Genomic DNA, 16,730 nt, shown 5'->3' on the forward strand with positions numbered 1-16,730 from the left:
CCTACCTGGGTTCTGATATCCATGTCGGGCCTGGTGTTCTGATAACTAGTTGGGGCTTGGGTGTCCTCCTGGGGCTTGATGTTCTCCTGTGACCTGGTGTGCAACTGGGGCCTGGGTGTCAGCTTGGCATCTGAGTTCAGTGTCCACTTGGGGCCTGGTATTTAGCTGGAGCCTGATGCTCTCCTGAGGCCTGGGTATTTAGGTATGGCTTGTGATCTTTTCGTGACCTGGGTGTTTATCTGGAGCCTGATGTTCTCCAGGCCACCTAGGTATTTACATGGGCCAAATTTCTCTCTGGGGCCTGATGTTCATTTGTTACCTGGTGTTCACCAAAGGCTTGGGCATCCACCTGTTGACTGATGTTCAGCTGGGGCATAGATATTCACCTGGGGCTAAAGGGTCCACCAGGGGCCTGATGTCTGCCTGAGGCTTAGTAATCCACGGGGGGCCTGTGTTTACCAGAGGCCTAGGTGTCAACCTGCATCCTATATTCAGGGAGGGGCTGAGATGGTGCCACTGCACCCAGCCTGGGCGATGGAGTGAGATTGCATCTCAAAAAAAAAAAAAAAAATTTTTTTTGGAGACTAACATGATAAATCAAACCAGACTAATTTTAGAAACAAAAATAAAATACTGAATTTATTACTTGAATACTAAAACTGTTTTTTAAATAAATATACTGATTTCAAAATAAAAATGGTTATACGTAATTAATATTTAACAATCAATTTTTTTAGTAAATATTTCAATATTGAAAGTTTTTTATACATTTTCTTAATGAGTTTTATATGCCATCTTACATGAGTGGATCAAGAAACATTCAGATGGGTAAATGAGAGGATGCAAAAAATGTAGGCATAAAATTACACCACATAGGTAAGGAAAACAATGAATGTTTGTATCTACTATTATTCCCTAATATACATCCACGCTCATGAATTCATAACACTTTCATTGATGAGACATCAGTTTTACATTCAGCTAAACTCTCGTCGTAACTGTACCTTCTCAATTACAAGATAAGTTAAAGAATGTGATAAATGTTTGTAATTTAATGATGTAAGTATAAGTGTATCTTGTACTTCAGAAACTCTCATAGTTTATAACCAGTGTTTGTTAGCCATGTGTGAGATTCATAGATGCCTTATGATAAACGGGCTCTAGATGATGCATTGGTTTATAAAATTTAACTTGTGTGTTTTTTACTTTTTTCTTTCTTTAAAAAATTTTAAATTCAGTGTTTTTGTTGATAAAGGAGAAAACAGTTGCATATTTACTTTCTGTCACCTGGGATTTTGTACGTTTCTGATGTAGTTTAAACCTGGACTGTATATTTTTTTTACTTGTGAACAATTAGCTCACTTACGGCTATTGTTTTTTACAGAAATTTCTGATATATTTGTCCAAAATTTCACAAGTACATTTTCAGTATATTGGTGCATTAGAAAAAGACTACATCATTATAATTTTTTTGAAAATATGTTGAATAAAATGTCTTAACTCCATGTCTGTATAATTCATTAACACAGTAGTTGCACTTATCTTTAAATGATTAGACATAACTTTCATTGATATAAAAGTACAGATATCTTCGAAGAATGTTATTGATGAGTAATTTATCCTGGAAAACAAACTGTTACAAATTTGTTGAGTCAATCAAAGAAAGTAATAGTAAGATATTAATTCCCAAAAGCAAATGAGCCTTGATATTTAATTAAACTTACATGGATAAATGGCAACTGTCAGACATAGTGTGTGTTTTGGGGGAGAGGAAGACGGGACTGATTCTCTTTTTGGGAAAAAAAAAATCATACAAGCTTTTTACGAGTCTTAGGTCGGGGTTGTGATAAGGAAACAGAGCCACTCATGACCACTCAGGAAATAGAACTGATGCTGCTTTTTCTTTTTCCTGGGACCCTCTTTGCAATTCACTAAGAGCTTTTCCTGATAGCCTTGTCTTGGCTGGTGTTTGTGCTTCTCATTAGGGTATACAAATGTCAGGCCAGTTTTGGCGGGGCGCAGTGGCTCATGCCTGTAATTCGAGCACTTTGGGAGGCTGAGGCAGGCGGATCACGAGGTCAGGAGATTGAGACCATCCTGGCTAACACAGTGAAACCCCATCTCTACTTAAAATATAAAAAATTAGCCGGGCGTGGTGGCGGGCACCTGTGGTCCCAGCTACTTGGGAGGCTGAGGCAGGAGAATGGCGACCCCAGGAGGCGCAGGTTGCAGTGAGCACATGCCACTGCACTCCAGCCTGGGCGACAGAGCGAGGCTGTGTCTCAAAAACAAACATCAGGCCAGTTTTGTCAGTCCCGTCCAGCTTGTCAGTGTAGTTTTGCCCAGCTTCGTCCTTTCTGGAGCTGAGGAGAGAATTCAGGGCACTGGGCATTACACAGAATTGCCGATAACCTGAGACAACAGAGTCCTACCGAGAAAACAAAGACAAAGCATGTTCTTACCCGCTTCTGCCATAGCGTGTTCTAACCTGCGGTCACCATCTGTTGGCTAGGAGGTTGCACTGCACACCCTATTACAAAATTTGCTGACTCAAGTACAGATAGGGAAATGATGTAGGCTTCTTGAGACCTCCACTTTCTCATTTCGGCAGCAAGTTGAGGGCCTTCTCACATGCCCAGTATGCTGCCATGAGAACTAGCATTTGGGACAACCCACCATACTAAATGTGCATATAACCGAAACATACAGAGGCTGACTCCCCAGACAGCACGCAGAAGCAAATGGCCTTCCTCAGCATCCATTAAAGTCACATCCTCAAGGGTGATAACATGTCTCAATCAAGTGAAAGTACACTGAAATAGAATCCATAATTTTTTTTCATAATGTCATTTTTGGAAATAGTGCATGTAAGTCTTTTCATGTCTTGTCTTTTCTTTTTTTCTTTTCTTTTTTTTTTTTTTTTTTGAGACAATCTTGCTCTGTCACCCAGGCTGGAGTGCAGTGGCGCGATCTCAGCTCACTGCAAGTAAGCCCTGCCTCCCGGGTTCACGCCATTCTCCTGCCTCAGCCTCCCAAGTAGCTGGGACTACAGGCTCCTGCTACCGCGCCTGGCTAATTTTTTGTATTTTTATTAGAGACAGGGTTTCACCATGTTAGCCAGGATGGTCTCGATCTCCTGACCTCGTGATCTGCCCGCCTCGGCCTCCCAAAGTGCTGAGATTACAGGCATGAGCCACCACGCCCGGCCCCATGTGTTTTCATAGCTTGATAGTTGATCTCTTTTTGGTTCTTAATACTATTTCCATTGTATGATTGTACCACAGTTTATGCACTCACCTTCTTGAGGGTATCTTTGTTGCTTCACAAATTGGTTGAATTTTTTCATGCATGTTCATGAAGCAGTTCTCTTGTTTGTAATAATAACTGGTTTTGATTTAGGGGAATGTTGGCATTCTACAGTGAGTTGAAATGTACTCTGTATTGGGCTGTTTGTGTATTGCTGTAAATACCTGAGATTGGGTAATTTATGAGAACATAGGTTTCATTGGCTAACAGTTCTACAGGCTGTACAGGAAGCATAACATGGGGCTCTGCTTCTGGGGAGGCCTGTGGAAGCTACAGTCATGGCAGAAGGCGAATTATGAGCTTACACATCACATGGCCAGAGCAGCAGAGGGAGAAGTGGGAAGTGCCATGTCCATTTAAATGACCAATTCTCATGAGAATCACTATTATGAGGACAGCACCAAGGGCATGGTGCTAAATTATTTGTGAGAAATCTCCCCTCATGATGTATTCACCTCTTACCAAGCTTGACTTCCAACACTGGGGATCACATTTCAATGGGAGATTTTGGTGGGGACACACATCCAAACTGTGTCATACTTTCTTTTATTTTAGGGGGAGAGTTTGTGTAGAATTATATCTCTTTTTTTCTAAAATATTTGGTAGAACTCACCAGTGTAGGATTCTTGGCCTGGCGTCTTCATTGTAGGAAGATTTTTAACTATGACTTAATCTTATTTGATAGATTTAGGGCAATGCAGGTTATCTGTTTTTTCTTGAGATTTGGTCGTTTTCACATTTCAGTGAATTTGTCAGTTTTGTCTAAGTTGTCAGGTTTATTCACATACATTTTATAATATTCCCTTGTCTTTTTTAAGTATCGGTAGAATCTGAAATAATGTCCCATTACTTATTTTCAAAGTTAGTCGTTGGTAGCTTTTTCTTCTCATGAGCTAGTTTGGCTAGATAGAGGTTTATTGCTTTTATTGATCCTCTCAAAGTCTTTGGTATTGGTCAAGTTACCTACCGTTTTTGTGTTTTATTAGTTAGATCTCTGATGTTTTAATTCTCTTGGCCTATTGCAAAGAAAATTCTATAGTTGGGAGCTTACCAACAACATAAATTGTGAATTCTCACAATTTTGGAAGTTGCACAGTTCAAGATCAACATATCATCAGATTTGATGTCTGAAGAGGTACCACTTTATGATGCATAGATGCATTCTTTTTCTCTGTGTCCTCACATGGCCAAGAGAGTTAAAGAGGCTCTCTGGGGTTATTTCTATCAGAGCATTAATCCATATATGAAGGCTTGACCCTCATGACCTAATCACATCTCAAAACTCCTACCTCCTAATAACATCACCTGTGATTTGATTTTAGCATGTGAAATTTGCAAGGACACAAGCATTCAAACCAATGCAGATATGTATCATTTCTTTCCATTTCCTTTGAGTTTACTTTTTTTTTTTTTTCTAATTTCTTAAGGTAAAAGTCCAAGTTATTTGAGAGTCTTCTAATGTAGACATTCAGTGCTGAAAATTTTTATGTAAGTGCTATTGTAGATGCATTTTACAATTTCTAATGTGTTTTCATTTTTAGTTAGTTCAAAATACTTTCTAATTTCCCTTTTTTTTTTTTTTTGAACCAACCCAGGATTATTTGGATATATGTTAATTTCCAGTGGTTGAGTTTTTCCAGGGACATTTTTTGTTACTGATTTTTATTTGATTGGTTTTGGGTCAGGGAGCATGTTTTGTATAAATTAAATCATTCTTTCTTAATGCTTTTATTAAGATATGATCTAGAGTATAGTCTTTGAGTACTTCAGAAGAATTATGCTTTTTAAGTCTACCATATTCTTGCTGATTTTCTGCCTCCTTATTCTTCCACTTGAGTAAGGGGTTTAGACATTTTAGACTATATTTGGGCAATTTTTCTATTTCTTTTGTAGTACTATCTCTTTTTGTATGATGTATTTTGAAGCATTTATGTTATGTATATAAATAGTTAGGACTATTGTGTTTTTTGATTAATTGAACCCTTTGTCCGTATAAAATGACCTTGTTTCTTGCTGGTACATTTTTGCTATGAAATGTACTTTAATATTAATATAACCACTCTCCCTCAGCCTTTTGTCAAGTGTTAGTGTGGTGTATCTTGTTTCATCCTTTAACCAGGTTTTGTCTTTTTTTTTTTTTTTTTAATACTTGAAGTTCTAGGGTACATGTGCACAACGTGAAGGTTTGTTACATATGTACACATGTGCCATGTTGGTGTGCTGCACCCATTAAATCATCATTTACATGAGGTATATCTCCTAATACTATGCCTCCCCACTCCCCGCCCCCAATAGGACCCGGTGTGTGATGTTTCCCTTCCTGTGTCCATGTGATCTCATTGTTCAATTCCCACCTATGAATGAGAACATGCGGTATATTTGGTTTTCTGTTCTTGCTGTAGTTTGCTGAGAATGATGGTTTCCAGCTGCATCCATGTCCCTACAAAGGACACTGAACTCATCCTTTTTTATGGCTGCATAGTATTCTATGGTGTCTATGTGCCACATTTCTTAATCCAGTCTGTCACTGATGGACATTTGGGTTGATTCCAAGTCTTTGCTATTGTGAATAGTGCTGCAGTAAACGTACGTGCGCTTATGTCTTTACAGCAGCATGATTTATAATCCTTTGGGTATATCCCCAGTAGTGGCATGGCTGGGTCAAATGGTTTTTCTAGTTCTAGATCCTTGAGGAATTGCCACACTGTTTTCCACAATGGTTGAAATAGTTTACAGTCCTACCAACGGTGTAAAAGTGTTCCTATTTCTCCACATCCTCTCCAGCACCTGTTGTGTCCTGATTTTTTTAATGATTGCCATTCTAACTGGTGTGAGATGGGATCTCATTGTGGTTTTGATTTGCATTTCTCTGATGGCGAGTGATGATGTTCATTTTTTCATGTGTCTGTTGGCTGTATGAATGTCTTCTTTTGAGAAGTGTCTGTTCATATCCTTTGCCCACTTTTTGATGGGGTTTTTTTTTCTTGTAAATGTGATTGAATTCTTTATAGGTTCTGAATATTAGCCCTTTGTCAGATGAGTAGATTGCAAAAATTTTCTCCCGTTCTGTAGGTTGCCTGTTCACTCTGATGGTAGTTTCTTTTGCTGTGCAGAAGCTCTTTAGTTCAATTAGATCCCATTTGTCAATTTTGGCTTTTGTTGTTGTTGCTTTTGGTGTTTTAGACATGAAGTCCTTGCCCATGCCTATGTCCTGAATGGTATTGCCTAGGTTTTCTTCTAGGGTTTTTATGGTTTTAGGTCTAACATTTAAGTCTCTAATCCATCAATTTTCATGTAAGGAGTAAGGAAAGGATCCAGTTTCAGCTTTCTACTTCTGGCTAGCCAGTTTTCCCAGCACCATTTATTGAATAGGGAATCCTTTCCCCATTTCTTGTTTTTGTCAGGTTTGTCAAAGATCAGATGGCTGTAGATGTGTGGTATTATTTCTGAGGGCTCTGTTCTGTTCCATTGGTCTGTATCTCTGCTTTGGTGCCAGTACCATGCTGTTTTGGTTACTGTAGCCTTGTAGTGTAGTTTGAAGTCAGGTAGCGTGATGCCTCCAGCTTTGTTCTTTTGGCTTAGGATTGTCTTGGCAATGCGGGGTCTTTTTTGGTTCCATATGAACTTTAAAGCAGTTTTTTCCAATTCTGTGAAGAAAGTCATTGGTAGCTTAATGGGGATGGCATTGAACCTATAAATTACCTTGGGCAGTATGGCCATTTTCACAATATTGATTCTTCCTATGCATGAGCATGGTATGTTCTTCCATTTGTTTGTGTCCTCTTTTATTTCACTGAGCAGTGGTTTGTAGTTCTCCTTGAAGAGGTCCTTTACATCCCTTGTAAGTTGGATTCCTAGTTATTTTATTCTCTTTGAAGCTGTTGTGAATGGGAGTTCATTCATGATTTGGCTGTTTATCTGTTACTGGTATATAGGAATGCTTGTGATTTTTTGCACATTGATTTTGTATCCTGAGACTTTGCTGAAGTTGCTTATCAGCTTAAGGAGATTTTGGGCTGAGACATTGGGGTTTTCTAAATACACAATCATGTAATCTACAAACAGGGACAATTTGACTTCTTCTTTTCCTAACTGAATACCCTTTATTTCTTTCTCTTGCCCGATTGCCCTAGCCAGAACTTCCAACACTATGTTGAATAGGAGTGGTGAGAGAGGGCATCCCTGTCTTGTGCCGGTTTTCAAAGGGAATGCTTCCAGTTTTTGCCCATTCAGTATGATATTGGCTGTGGGTTTGTCAAAAATAGCTCTTATTATTTTGAGATACGTTCCATCAATACCACATTTATTGAGAGTTTTTAGCATGAAGGACTGTTGAATTTTGTCAAAGGCCTTTTCTGCATCTGTTGAGATAATCATGTGGTTTTTGTCTTTCGTTCTGTTTATATGCTAGATTACGTTTATTGATTTGTGTATGTTGAACCAGTCTTGCATCCCAGGGATGAAGCCCACTTGATGATGGTGGATAAACTTTTTGATGTGCTGCTGGATTCGGTTTGTCAGTATTTTATTGCGGATTTTTGCATTGATGTTCATCAGGGATATGGGTCTAAAATTTTCTTTTTTTGTTGTGTCTCTGCCAGGCTTTGGTGTCAGGATGATGTTGGCCTCATAAAATGAGTTAGGGAGGATTCCCTCTTTTTCTATTGATTGGAAGAGTTTCAGAAGGAATGGTACCAACTCCTCCTTGTACCTGTGGTAGAATTCAGCTGTGAATCTGTCTGGTCCTGGACTTTCTTTGGTTGGTAGGCTGTTAATTATTGCCTCAATTTCAGAGCCTGCTATTGGTCTATTCAGGGATTCAACTTCTTTCTGGTTTAGCCTTGGGAGAGTGTAAGTGTCCAGGAAATTATCCATTTCTTCTAGGTTTTCTGGTTTATTTGCGTAGAGGTGTTTATAGTATTCTCTGATGGTAGTTTGTATTTCTGTGGGGTCGGTGGTGATATCCCCTTTATCATTTTTTATTGCGTCTATTTGATTCTTCTCTCTTTTCTTCTTTATTAGTCTTGCTAGCGGTCTATCAATTTTGTTGATCTTTTCAAAAAACCAGCTCCTGGATTCATTGATTTTTTTTGGAGGTTTTTTTTTTTTGTCTCTATCTCCTTCAGTTCTGCTCTGATCTTAGTTATTTCTTGCCTTCTGCTAGCTTTTGAATGTGTTTGCTGTTGCTTCTCTAGTTCTTTTAATTGTGATGTTAGGGTGTCAATTTTAGATCTTTCCAGCTTTCTCTTGTGGGCATTTAGTGCTATAAATTTCCCTCTACACACTGCTTTAAATGTGCCCCAGAGATTGTGGTATGTTGTATCTTTGTTCTCATTGGTTTCAAGGAACATCTTTATTTCTGCCTTCATTTCGTTACGTAGCCAGTAGTCATTTAGGAGCAGGTTGTTCAGTTTCCATGTAGTTGAGCGGTTTTGATTGAGTTTCTTAGTCCTGAGTTCTAGTTTGATTGCCCTGTGGTCTGAGAGACAGTTTGTTATAATTTCTGTTCTTTTACATTTGCTGAGGAGTGCTTTTACTTTCAACTATGTGGTCAATTTTGGAATAAGTGCGATGTGGTGCTGAGAAGAATGTATATTCTGTTGCTTTGGGGTGGAGAGTTCTGTAGATGTTTATTAGGTCTGCTTGGTGCAGAGTTGAGTTCAATTCCTGGATATCTTTGTTAACTTTCTGTCTCGTTGATCTGTCTGATGTTGACAGTGGGGTGTTGAAGTCTCCCATTATTATTGTATGGGAGTCTAAGTCTCTTTGCAAGTCTCTAAGGATTTGCTTCGTGAATCTGGGTGCTCCTGTATTGGGTGCATATATATTTAGGATAGTTAGCTCTTCTGATGAGTTGATCCCTTTACCATTATGTAATGACATTCTTTGTCTCTTTTGATCTTTGATGGTGTAAAGTCTGTTTTGTCAGAGACTAGGATTGCAACCCCTGCTTTTTTTTTGTTTTCCATTTGCTTGGTAGATCTTCCTCCATCCCTTTATTTTGAGCCTATATGTGTCTCTGCGTGTGAGATGGGTCTCCTGAATACAGCAAACTGATGGATCTTGACACTCTATCCAATTTGCCAGTCTGTGTCTTTTAATTGGACCATTTAGTCCATTTACATTTAAGGTTAATATTGTTATGTGTGAACTTGATCCTGCCATTGTGGTATTAGCTGGTTATTTGCTAGTGGAAGGATGTTGGAGTCTTTGACGGCAGCATGATCTATTTGGCTGGGGTGTCTTACCTACCTTTTCAGTCCCTGCATTAACCCCCTCTAGGAACTCTGCGTGGATCATGTGGAAATGTGAATCTCTTAAGTATTTTATTTTTTTGGTATGTCTAATTTATGAAGTCTTGCTGGGAAAGCCAGTGAAGTCTATGACTAGGAAACATTTTGTTGTACATTATGCTGTGTGTGTGTATTTTTTAATGTGGTGGTGAAGTTAATGTCCAGGTATGTCCTAAGTTTCAGGGATCCAGTTTCCTGTCCTTCTGAAATATATCTGGTTTGTTTGGTCATTTTGAGACTTCCAGATGCCCTGCCTCTTTAATTTTGAGGGCCACTTATTTCTCTCCTTATTCTTTCCCACCTGTACCTTGGCTACTTCCAAATTGTAGACAGAGTGAGAAAGATTTATAGTGGAAGACTGAGTTAGCTATCCAAGTATTTTCATCTCTTTTGTTTTGTATCTTATTTCCTTAGATTTTCCATCCATGTCTATCAAGTGACCACAAGAATAACCATATTCCTATCACAAGGGGAGCAAGAGGATGTAGTCTGAGTGACCCATCTCTGACCAAGTCCACATGTTGTGTTATATGTGGCTCTGATGGTTCTGCCAGTCATGATTTTTTTTTCTGTGGCGACCTCAGAAGTGTATGTTTGCATGCTGTCTTCAACTTAGAGGAGAACTGGAAATCAGGAGCCTTTGATGTCCTTATCCTGCTCTATCCCTTCTCTGTGTCTTTTTCTATAGGGCATCCTCCTTAGCTCTCCTCACTCTGCTTTCTCTTGTATTCAGGGATATGTTTCTGGACGTTTGCTTCTGCTACTTGAGTCCAGGATGCAACCATTTTGTTCTGCATCTCTCCTTTCCTATAGAGCCTTTGAAGCTTTGTATTTTGGGAAAATTCTTCTGTAAATACTCTAAAATGGTTAAGTTATTTAGAATGATCTCCAGTGCTTATTCCTCCCTTCTTCTGTATCAATCTGCTGTTTCAATTAAGTTCTCCTTTAAACTTTTAGGTCATTGTTTATATAGCAGAAAATTCAACATTGGCAGATAGAAAACTGCTTCTTGACTAACTTTGATAGGTCTTCCCTGAGTGCAACTCAGGTTCTCTCTTTACCTGGGCTTGTATCTTTTTTTTTTGAAACAGAGTTTTGCTCTTGTTGCCCAGGCTGGAGTGCAATGGCGTGATCTCGGCTCACTGCAACCTCCGCCTCCTGGGTTCAAATGATTCTCCAGCCTCAGCCTCCCAAGTAGCTGGGACTACAGGTGCCTGCCACCACACCTGGCTAATTTTTTTTTTTTTTTGTATTTTTAGTAGACATGGGGTTTCACCATGTTGGCCAGGCTGGTCACGAACTCCTGACCTCAGATGATCCATGTGCCCCTGCCTCCCAAAATGCTGGGATTACAGGCGTGAGCCACTGTGCCTGGCTGGGCTTGTATCTTTTAGCTTGTATTAGTAAAAGGATTGTAGAAAATTACGAAGTCCAGATTTAAAGGGATCTCTGTTAATTGCCCACTGACAGGCATTATGACGTAACAGGAGGTTCGTAGCAGTAGATCCAAGCAGGCATGTTGCCTGGCTTCAGATTGGCCTTCTCAGGTTTCTGGGTGCCTCTGCCTTAAGATCCTGAAGGCAAATTTGGTTTCAACAGTTTGGAAGTCATCTGTGGGTCCAGCTTGACTTTGGGGGATTAAGAAGATACTCCCAGAGTATGGAAATGATTCCAGATAATTTCTGGGATTTGAATCTACTTGAGTATAAGGGCCTGGGACCTAGTATGGTTTAGTATAGAATTTGAAGGATTAATTTATAGGCAGCTGAACACCCAAAACTTGGGTGGTGGTCCTGTGGTCTGACTGAGCTGTCCAGGCATTACCTGGTTCTCTGTCATGTTAAAGCTTTCTGGGAAGCCAGCCACTCTATGCAGGAGTGAAACATGAAGTTGTTAATGAGGACCTGTTTTGGTGGGATTGTTTGGGGAGAGGACTGTGTTTACGCAGGGCAAATCCCAAAAAGATGAGAGGAAGCTAGAAAAACTTAATGTCTCTGAATTCTTCATGGTGTATTTGCAAACTAACTTAACATAGATTGTTTTGACTATGAGTTTGAATCTCTCCTTGCCAAACAACGTTATATGCTTAGTTTTCTTCTTCCTCTTGCAGCCGGTACAGAAGGAAGCTTCATCTGACCAATGTGGGTGCTGGTTTCTTGTGAAATGTGTCCCTAAACCTCCTTCTCCTTGCAGGCAGCCACCCACCCAGGTGTCTAAGATAGGAAATGCTCCTTTCTTTCTCTAATCCCATCATGGGGTTGCCGGCAAAGCCAATGACCACTACTGAGAAATAGTAATGACTTCTGCAAATGCAAGGGTCTTCCCCTCCTCTTTCCCTTAAGTACCCTCCCTTTTCCTTAGACCCCATTTTTGCCATCCCCCAAATGTGTGGTATGGTGAAACTAATCCCCCAAATGTGAATTGCTATCCTTATTGCCCTTATTAGAGAAGAGCCAGCTGGTATATTGTCAGGAAGCACTATTTAAAATGTGAACTGTTACAGAGTAAATAAATAAATACTCTAAGGGAATATACTTGTGTGCCATTCTCATTTGTCTTAGTCATCAAGGATGGTTTGTTTCCCCATATGGAAAAGAGAATGGGCAAGTAGATGGGTGGCATTCTTTTTTTTTTTTTAAATTTAAGTTCTAGGGTACATGTGCACAATGTGCAGGTTTGTTACATATGTACACATGTGCCATGTGTGTGTTGCACCCATTAATCATCATTTACATGAGGTATATCTCCTAATCTATCCCTCCCCTCCCCCCCCCAAAGGACCCGGTGTGTGATGTCCCTTCCTGTGTCCGTGATCTCATTGTTCATTCCCACCTATGATGAGAACATGCGGTTTTGGTTTTCTGTTCTTGCTGTAGTTTGCTGGAGTGATGGTTTCCAGCTATCCACCTACAAAGGACAAGAACTCTCTTTTTATGGCTGCATAGTATTCATGGTGTCTATGTGCCACATTTTCTTAATCCAGTCTTCACTGATGGACATTTGGGTTGGTTCCAAGTCTGCTATGTGAATAGTGCTGCAATAAACTAATCGTGTCATGTCTTTAAGCAGCATGATTTTAATCCTTTGGGTATATCCCCAGTAATGGGATGGCTGGGTCAAATGGTATTTCTAGTTCTAGATCCTTGAGGAATCGGATGGGTGGCATTCTTTATGGAGGAAATTATAGAGTACATTTCTCAGAAGGGATGAAAAGGTGGGATCCAGAGAGGAGCCTGTGCCCCCTTGTTCACTGGCAAGTCCCTGGTATGACTGTCCAGAAGGGAACCACAGTCCCATCTGAATAGCCTTGGTGGGCTATTTCTAGAAGTGACCCTGACCTTGTGTGCTGTTGGCGCCTTCTTATGTTAAACCACTCTCCTAAGGGCTCCTGGGACAATATTTAATAACACTTTTACTGGTACCTACTGTGTGGATGCAGGACACTGTCTCAGGCAGTGTGGGGGACCTCTGTGCTACATGGCAAAGCACTCAGGGGTGCTTCTGTCTTCCCATCTGTGACTTCCAGAACAATTCGCGTGTACATAGAAAGTTGAGCCACAGTCACACTACCATTAGTTTGCTCACCTCCATTTCTCCAATTTCCAGACTGATAACTAGATTTATGAGACCCTTAAGGTCGGTCAGGAAGTGTATTTTACTCCTCTTTTAATCTCCATGGTTTAGCCCAGAACCTGGCACAGAAGCTATCAGTAGAGAAGGGAATTCTGGATGTGTGAGATGTGGGGTGGGTGAAACGAGATGGAGCTGTAGAGGAAAAGAGAGCCATGGCACCCAGGAATCCCTTAGGACTTAAAGATAACCCTTATTCACAGCCTCTAAAAACCATGCTCAAGAGACGGACGTTGGCTTAAGCACATGTTGATAATCAGCAGACGTGTAAGGTAGGGCTCAAGCCTACTCCCCAAACCCGCTTAACTCCTAACACTGCTCTTCCTCTACAGATGACCTAACTGCTTCTTTCAGCTCCTGGCTGGCCCCTCGTTGAAATCCCTTGTTCTGCAGCTCAGAGTAGAATTCGACTCCCTCAGAGACAGAGTGGATGGGCTGATTATGATACTGGTGGTAGCTGGTCAAAGGACCCGTGGTGGGGGCTGCACTTGACAGCTGCCGAGGGAAACACCGGTGGTGATGTGGTAGGCAGTTCGGGGGTTCCTTGAAGCTCTTACTATGTTTGCGCTTGAACTCCAGCACCATCCTGGTGTACGTGTTGAAGGTGGTGACAGCTGACGCCATGCAGCAGGTGAAGGAGAGCCAGGCCATGCTAGGGACAAATGCACAAAAAGATTGGACAATAAGAATAGGACTTTCTTGAGAGGAAAATGCCATGACCTCTTCCTACTAGTGGACTAACTTAATGCCTTGTAGGGATTTAGGGACTTTCCACCATGTTTCAGGTAAAGAACTGTGGGAAGAGAACTTACCGATTTCTCAAAAGAGAATGACTCATGTAGTCCTAGTATCAGACTAGGAGCTTAATGGATTTGTTTTCACTGAATTGATGAGTTGTCGGTGTCATGCCCTTTTCTATCTGGTGTGCCTATTTTGTGTGTGTGTGTGTGTGTCTGTGCGTATTTGGACTTCTGTTTCCCAAGCTGCATTGACCCTTGTAAAATCTCCAAGATTCCCCAGGCCTGAAGCTGAGCTGTATGCAGTGGACATAACCCACTGCATACCCTCCCTCTCCCACCCCAACACACACACACACACACACACTCTGCCAAAGATGTCCCCCCACTCAGATGCTGGGAGGAATCATCCCTCTTCCATCTTCCTTTGTTTTGAACCTAGCAGTGTTAGGGTCCACAAAGCTGAGCCTCTGAAAGTCATTCAGGAAAACATTTACTACAAATCAGGAGGTATTACAGGTTGTACTAGTGGAATTTGCTTCATATGAAAACAGTGTGGTTTTGGCTTAAGGGAGTTCATAATGGATGGGAGAGGAGCTGGAGATTAAGGGAATCTGGATGGATTCAAGAAAGGAAAAGAAGACACTAGGGAACTATATTAAACACATTCCTGAAAACTTGGAAAACCAAATCCCTAAATCTCCCTGTGGTTCTGGGAAGCTCAGGAAACAGGAAGTTTTGTGAGGTTAGGGAGGGATTTCATGAGGCCAAGTGATGGTTAAAGCCAGGTCACATGCAGGCACTGTGTGTTCGTATCTGTTGCCTCTGACAAACGCAGTAGGTTCAGTCTGGGATGCTTCTGGGAGTTGATTGATGGGCGTTGCCTAGCCTGAGCTCCACAGCCATAATGCCAAGAATGGCCTGAAGACAGACAAAAGGTGAGAAATGCTGGATCTGGGAACTGCATTGAGCTGATGCCCTGGCTGGTGGAGTAGACTCAGACTCCCAAATTATTAGCATAGATTGTGCCACGAGAAAGGGGATAGGGCCTCACAACAGACGTGCAGACTTCCTTCTCTGAGTGGAAACTTGAGCCCATCACTGTCTTTTCAGTGCTCTCAAAGTACTTAGCACTTAGTAAATATCAGTAGAAGTTGACAACTTGCTGTGAATAAAGAGTGCTCCTTAAGGGAGAAAGTAAGAGCTCTCAAAGGTAATATTTAACTTGAATGTGTTGCCTTGTGATGTTTGCTGTCGCTGTCTTTTTAAGAGAAATCTAAAATGACTGACCTCTTAGTTCTTTAAGGGTTAGAGAATGGCTGTGGTAGTGAAGTGTTATTTCCAACGCGGTTCAATAGAATAAGAATGGATAGAGAAGGAAGTGAAGAGGAGAGGAGTAAGCCATTTACAGAGAATGCAATTCAATCCAAATTTCAAAGCGATTTCTCGATTTCTCTGTTCTCTAATACCTTGAATCATTAAGAAAAAATAGAGCCCATTTCCATAAGGCCTACAAAATCAGTCTTGTTTCCCCAGGGTGACATATATGCCAGGTGAAGAGGCAACCGCCACAGCTGATGAGCAGGAAAACTGGGCAAAATAACATCCTCCCAAGACACCCTGGAGGAATCCTCCCTGTACCCACGCAAGGCAGGGAAGAATGGATGTGTCCTGATGATGCAGCCCTGTGTGTGGCTGACAGGCTCCTGGGATGAGGGATGAAGAGAAGGCAGGGCTTCACCGAATAAGCATCTAGCTGGGGGTAGAAAATCTCATGAAGGTTGGCTGGGGCTACAAAGGTTCAGGAGATGACAGCACTTACTAGAAGGCCCAGCCATAATTCCAAACATGTGGTCTCCAGTCTTCCGGACCCAAGTTGGCAGTCGCCTGAAAGACTTGTGAATACATCATGTGGGCCACCATCCCCAAGAGACCTACAGAGGAAACAGGAAGGCAGAGCCTTTAGAGAAAGGCTTTCATGCCATCTGCCAGGAGTATGATTTTGGATCACCCTTCTCGCAGTCAGGCGCAGCCTCTGTTGGAGTAACCCATTACCCTATGCTACCACATTTCCTGAAGAATAATCCACAATGGGGGCTTCTCCTTAAATGCACATCTTTGCAATAGGTGATCCCAGACTGTAGGCTGAGAGCTATGGAAAAAGTCTGAGTCAATGCTGCACCCAAGGCCACTGCACCCCACCCCTACTCCTTCCCACCCACACCCCAAAGTTGGCTTAATTCTTCATTGTATATGTGCATCTCTCACTTTATCCGATGGAGACTGGTCTTGAAAAGCTGTGTATATGTCACAGCTGAAAAATAACCCAAACAATAGATTTTACATATTGAGAAAGCTTGCGAATAAAGGAACCTAGAGGTAAATCATTTTGTAAAGTACATGGTGATCCAATATACAATTTCACATGTTACTTCAATTTAAAATTAAAGATGCCTACCTCCATTCTTTATACTGCCTTTGGGCTCCTTCTCCCCTTCAGGGCAAAGACTCAAGTCCTCCAGCTAGGGCTTCAAAGGTGGCCAGGGCCAACCACCCCCTCCCACTCCAGGAGCAACTCACCTGACAGCACAGAGGAAACAGCAGCAAAGGCGCTCAGTTTGAGCCCACAGGCAGGGTTCGCAGTAAGTAGCAAGTCCGTTAGTAGCAGGAGGAAGGTGATGAATTGAAGTCCGATGTAGGTGATCTGCGTTCCCAGGGATAACCATAGGATTTCTGCCAGAAACCAGAGGAAGAGGAGGTCTCA

General features: G+C 41.4%; 1 protein-coding gene across 1 annotated transcript; it reads right to left on the reverse strand.

Moving 5' to 3' along the window:
* Positions 1–13,462: 13,462 nt before the first annotated feature.
* On the reverse strand, positions 13,463–16,719 carry LOC115892002 (germ cell-specific gene 1 protein). The gene is made up of 3 exons (XM_030926508.1): positions 16,547–16,719; positions 15,789–15,900; positions 13,463–13,881 (listed from the first exon to the last, which is right to left on the reverse strand). The coding sequence occupies exons 2-3, from the start codon at positions 15,887–15,889 to the stop codon at positions 13,539–13,541; spliced, it is 444 nt and encodes a 147-aa protein (XP_030782368.1). The 5' UTR covers positions 15,890–15,900; positions 16,547–16,719; the 3' UTR covers positions 13,463–13,538.
* Between the last annotated feature and the right edge of the window lie 11 nt (positions 16,720–16,730).

This window comes from Rhinopithecus roxellana, unplaced genomic scaffold (genome assembly GCF_007565055.1).
Source record: "Rhinopithecus roxellana isolate Shanxi Qingling unplaced genomic scaffold, ASM756505v1 contig4507, whole genome shotgun sequence".
NCBI lineage: Eukaryota > Metazoa > Chordata > Mammalia > Primates > Cercopithecidae > Rhinopithecus > Rhinopithecus roxellana.

Excerpts from the sequence above, each read along its gene's own strand:
- LOC115892002 (XM_030926508.1), bottom strand. The coding sequence starts at position 15,889 with ATGGTGGCCCACATGATGTATTCACAAGTCTTTCAGGCGACTGCCAAC. Across the intron at positions 13,882-15,788 it reads AATTATGGCTGGGCCTTCTA|CATGGCCTGGCTCTCCTTCA; the intron begins GTAAGTGCTGTC and ends ATTTGTCCCTAG.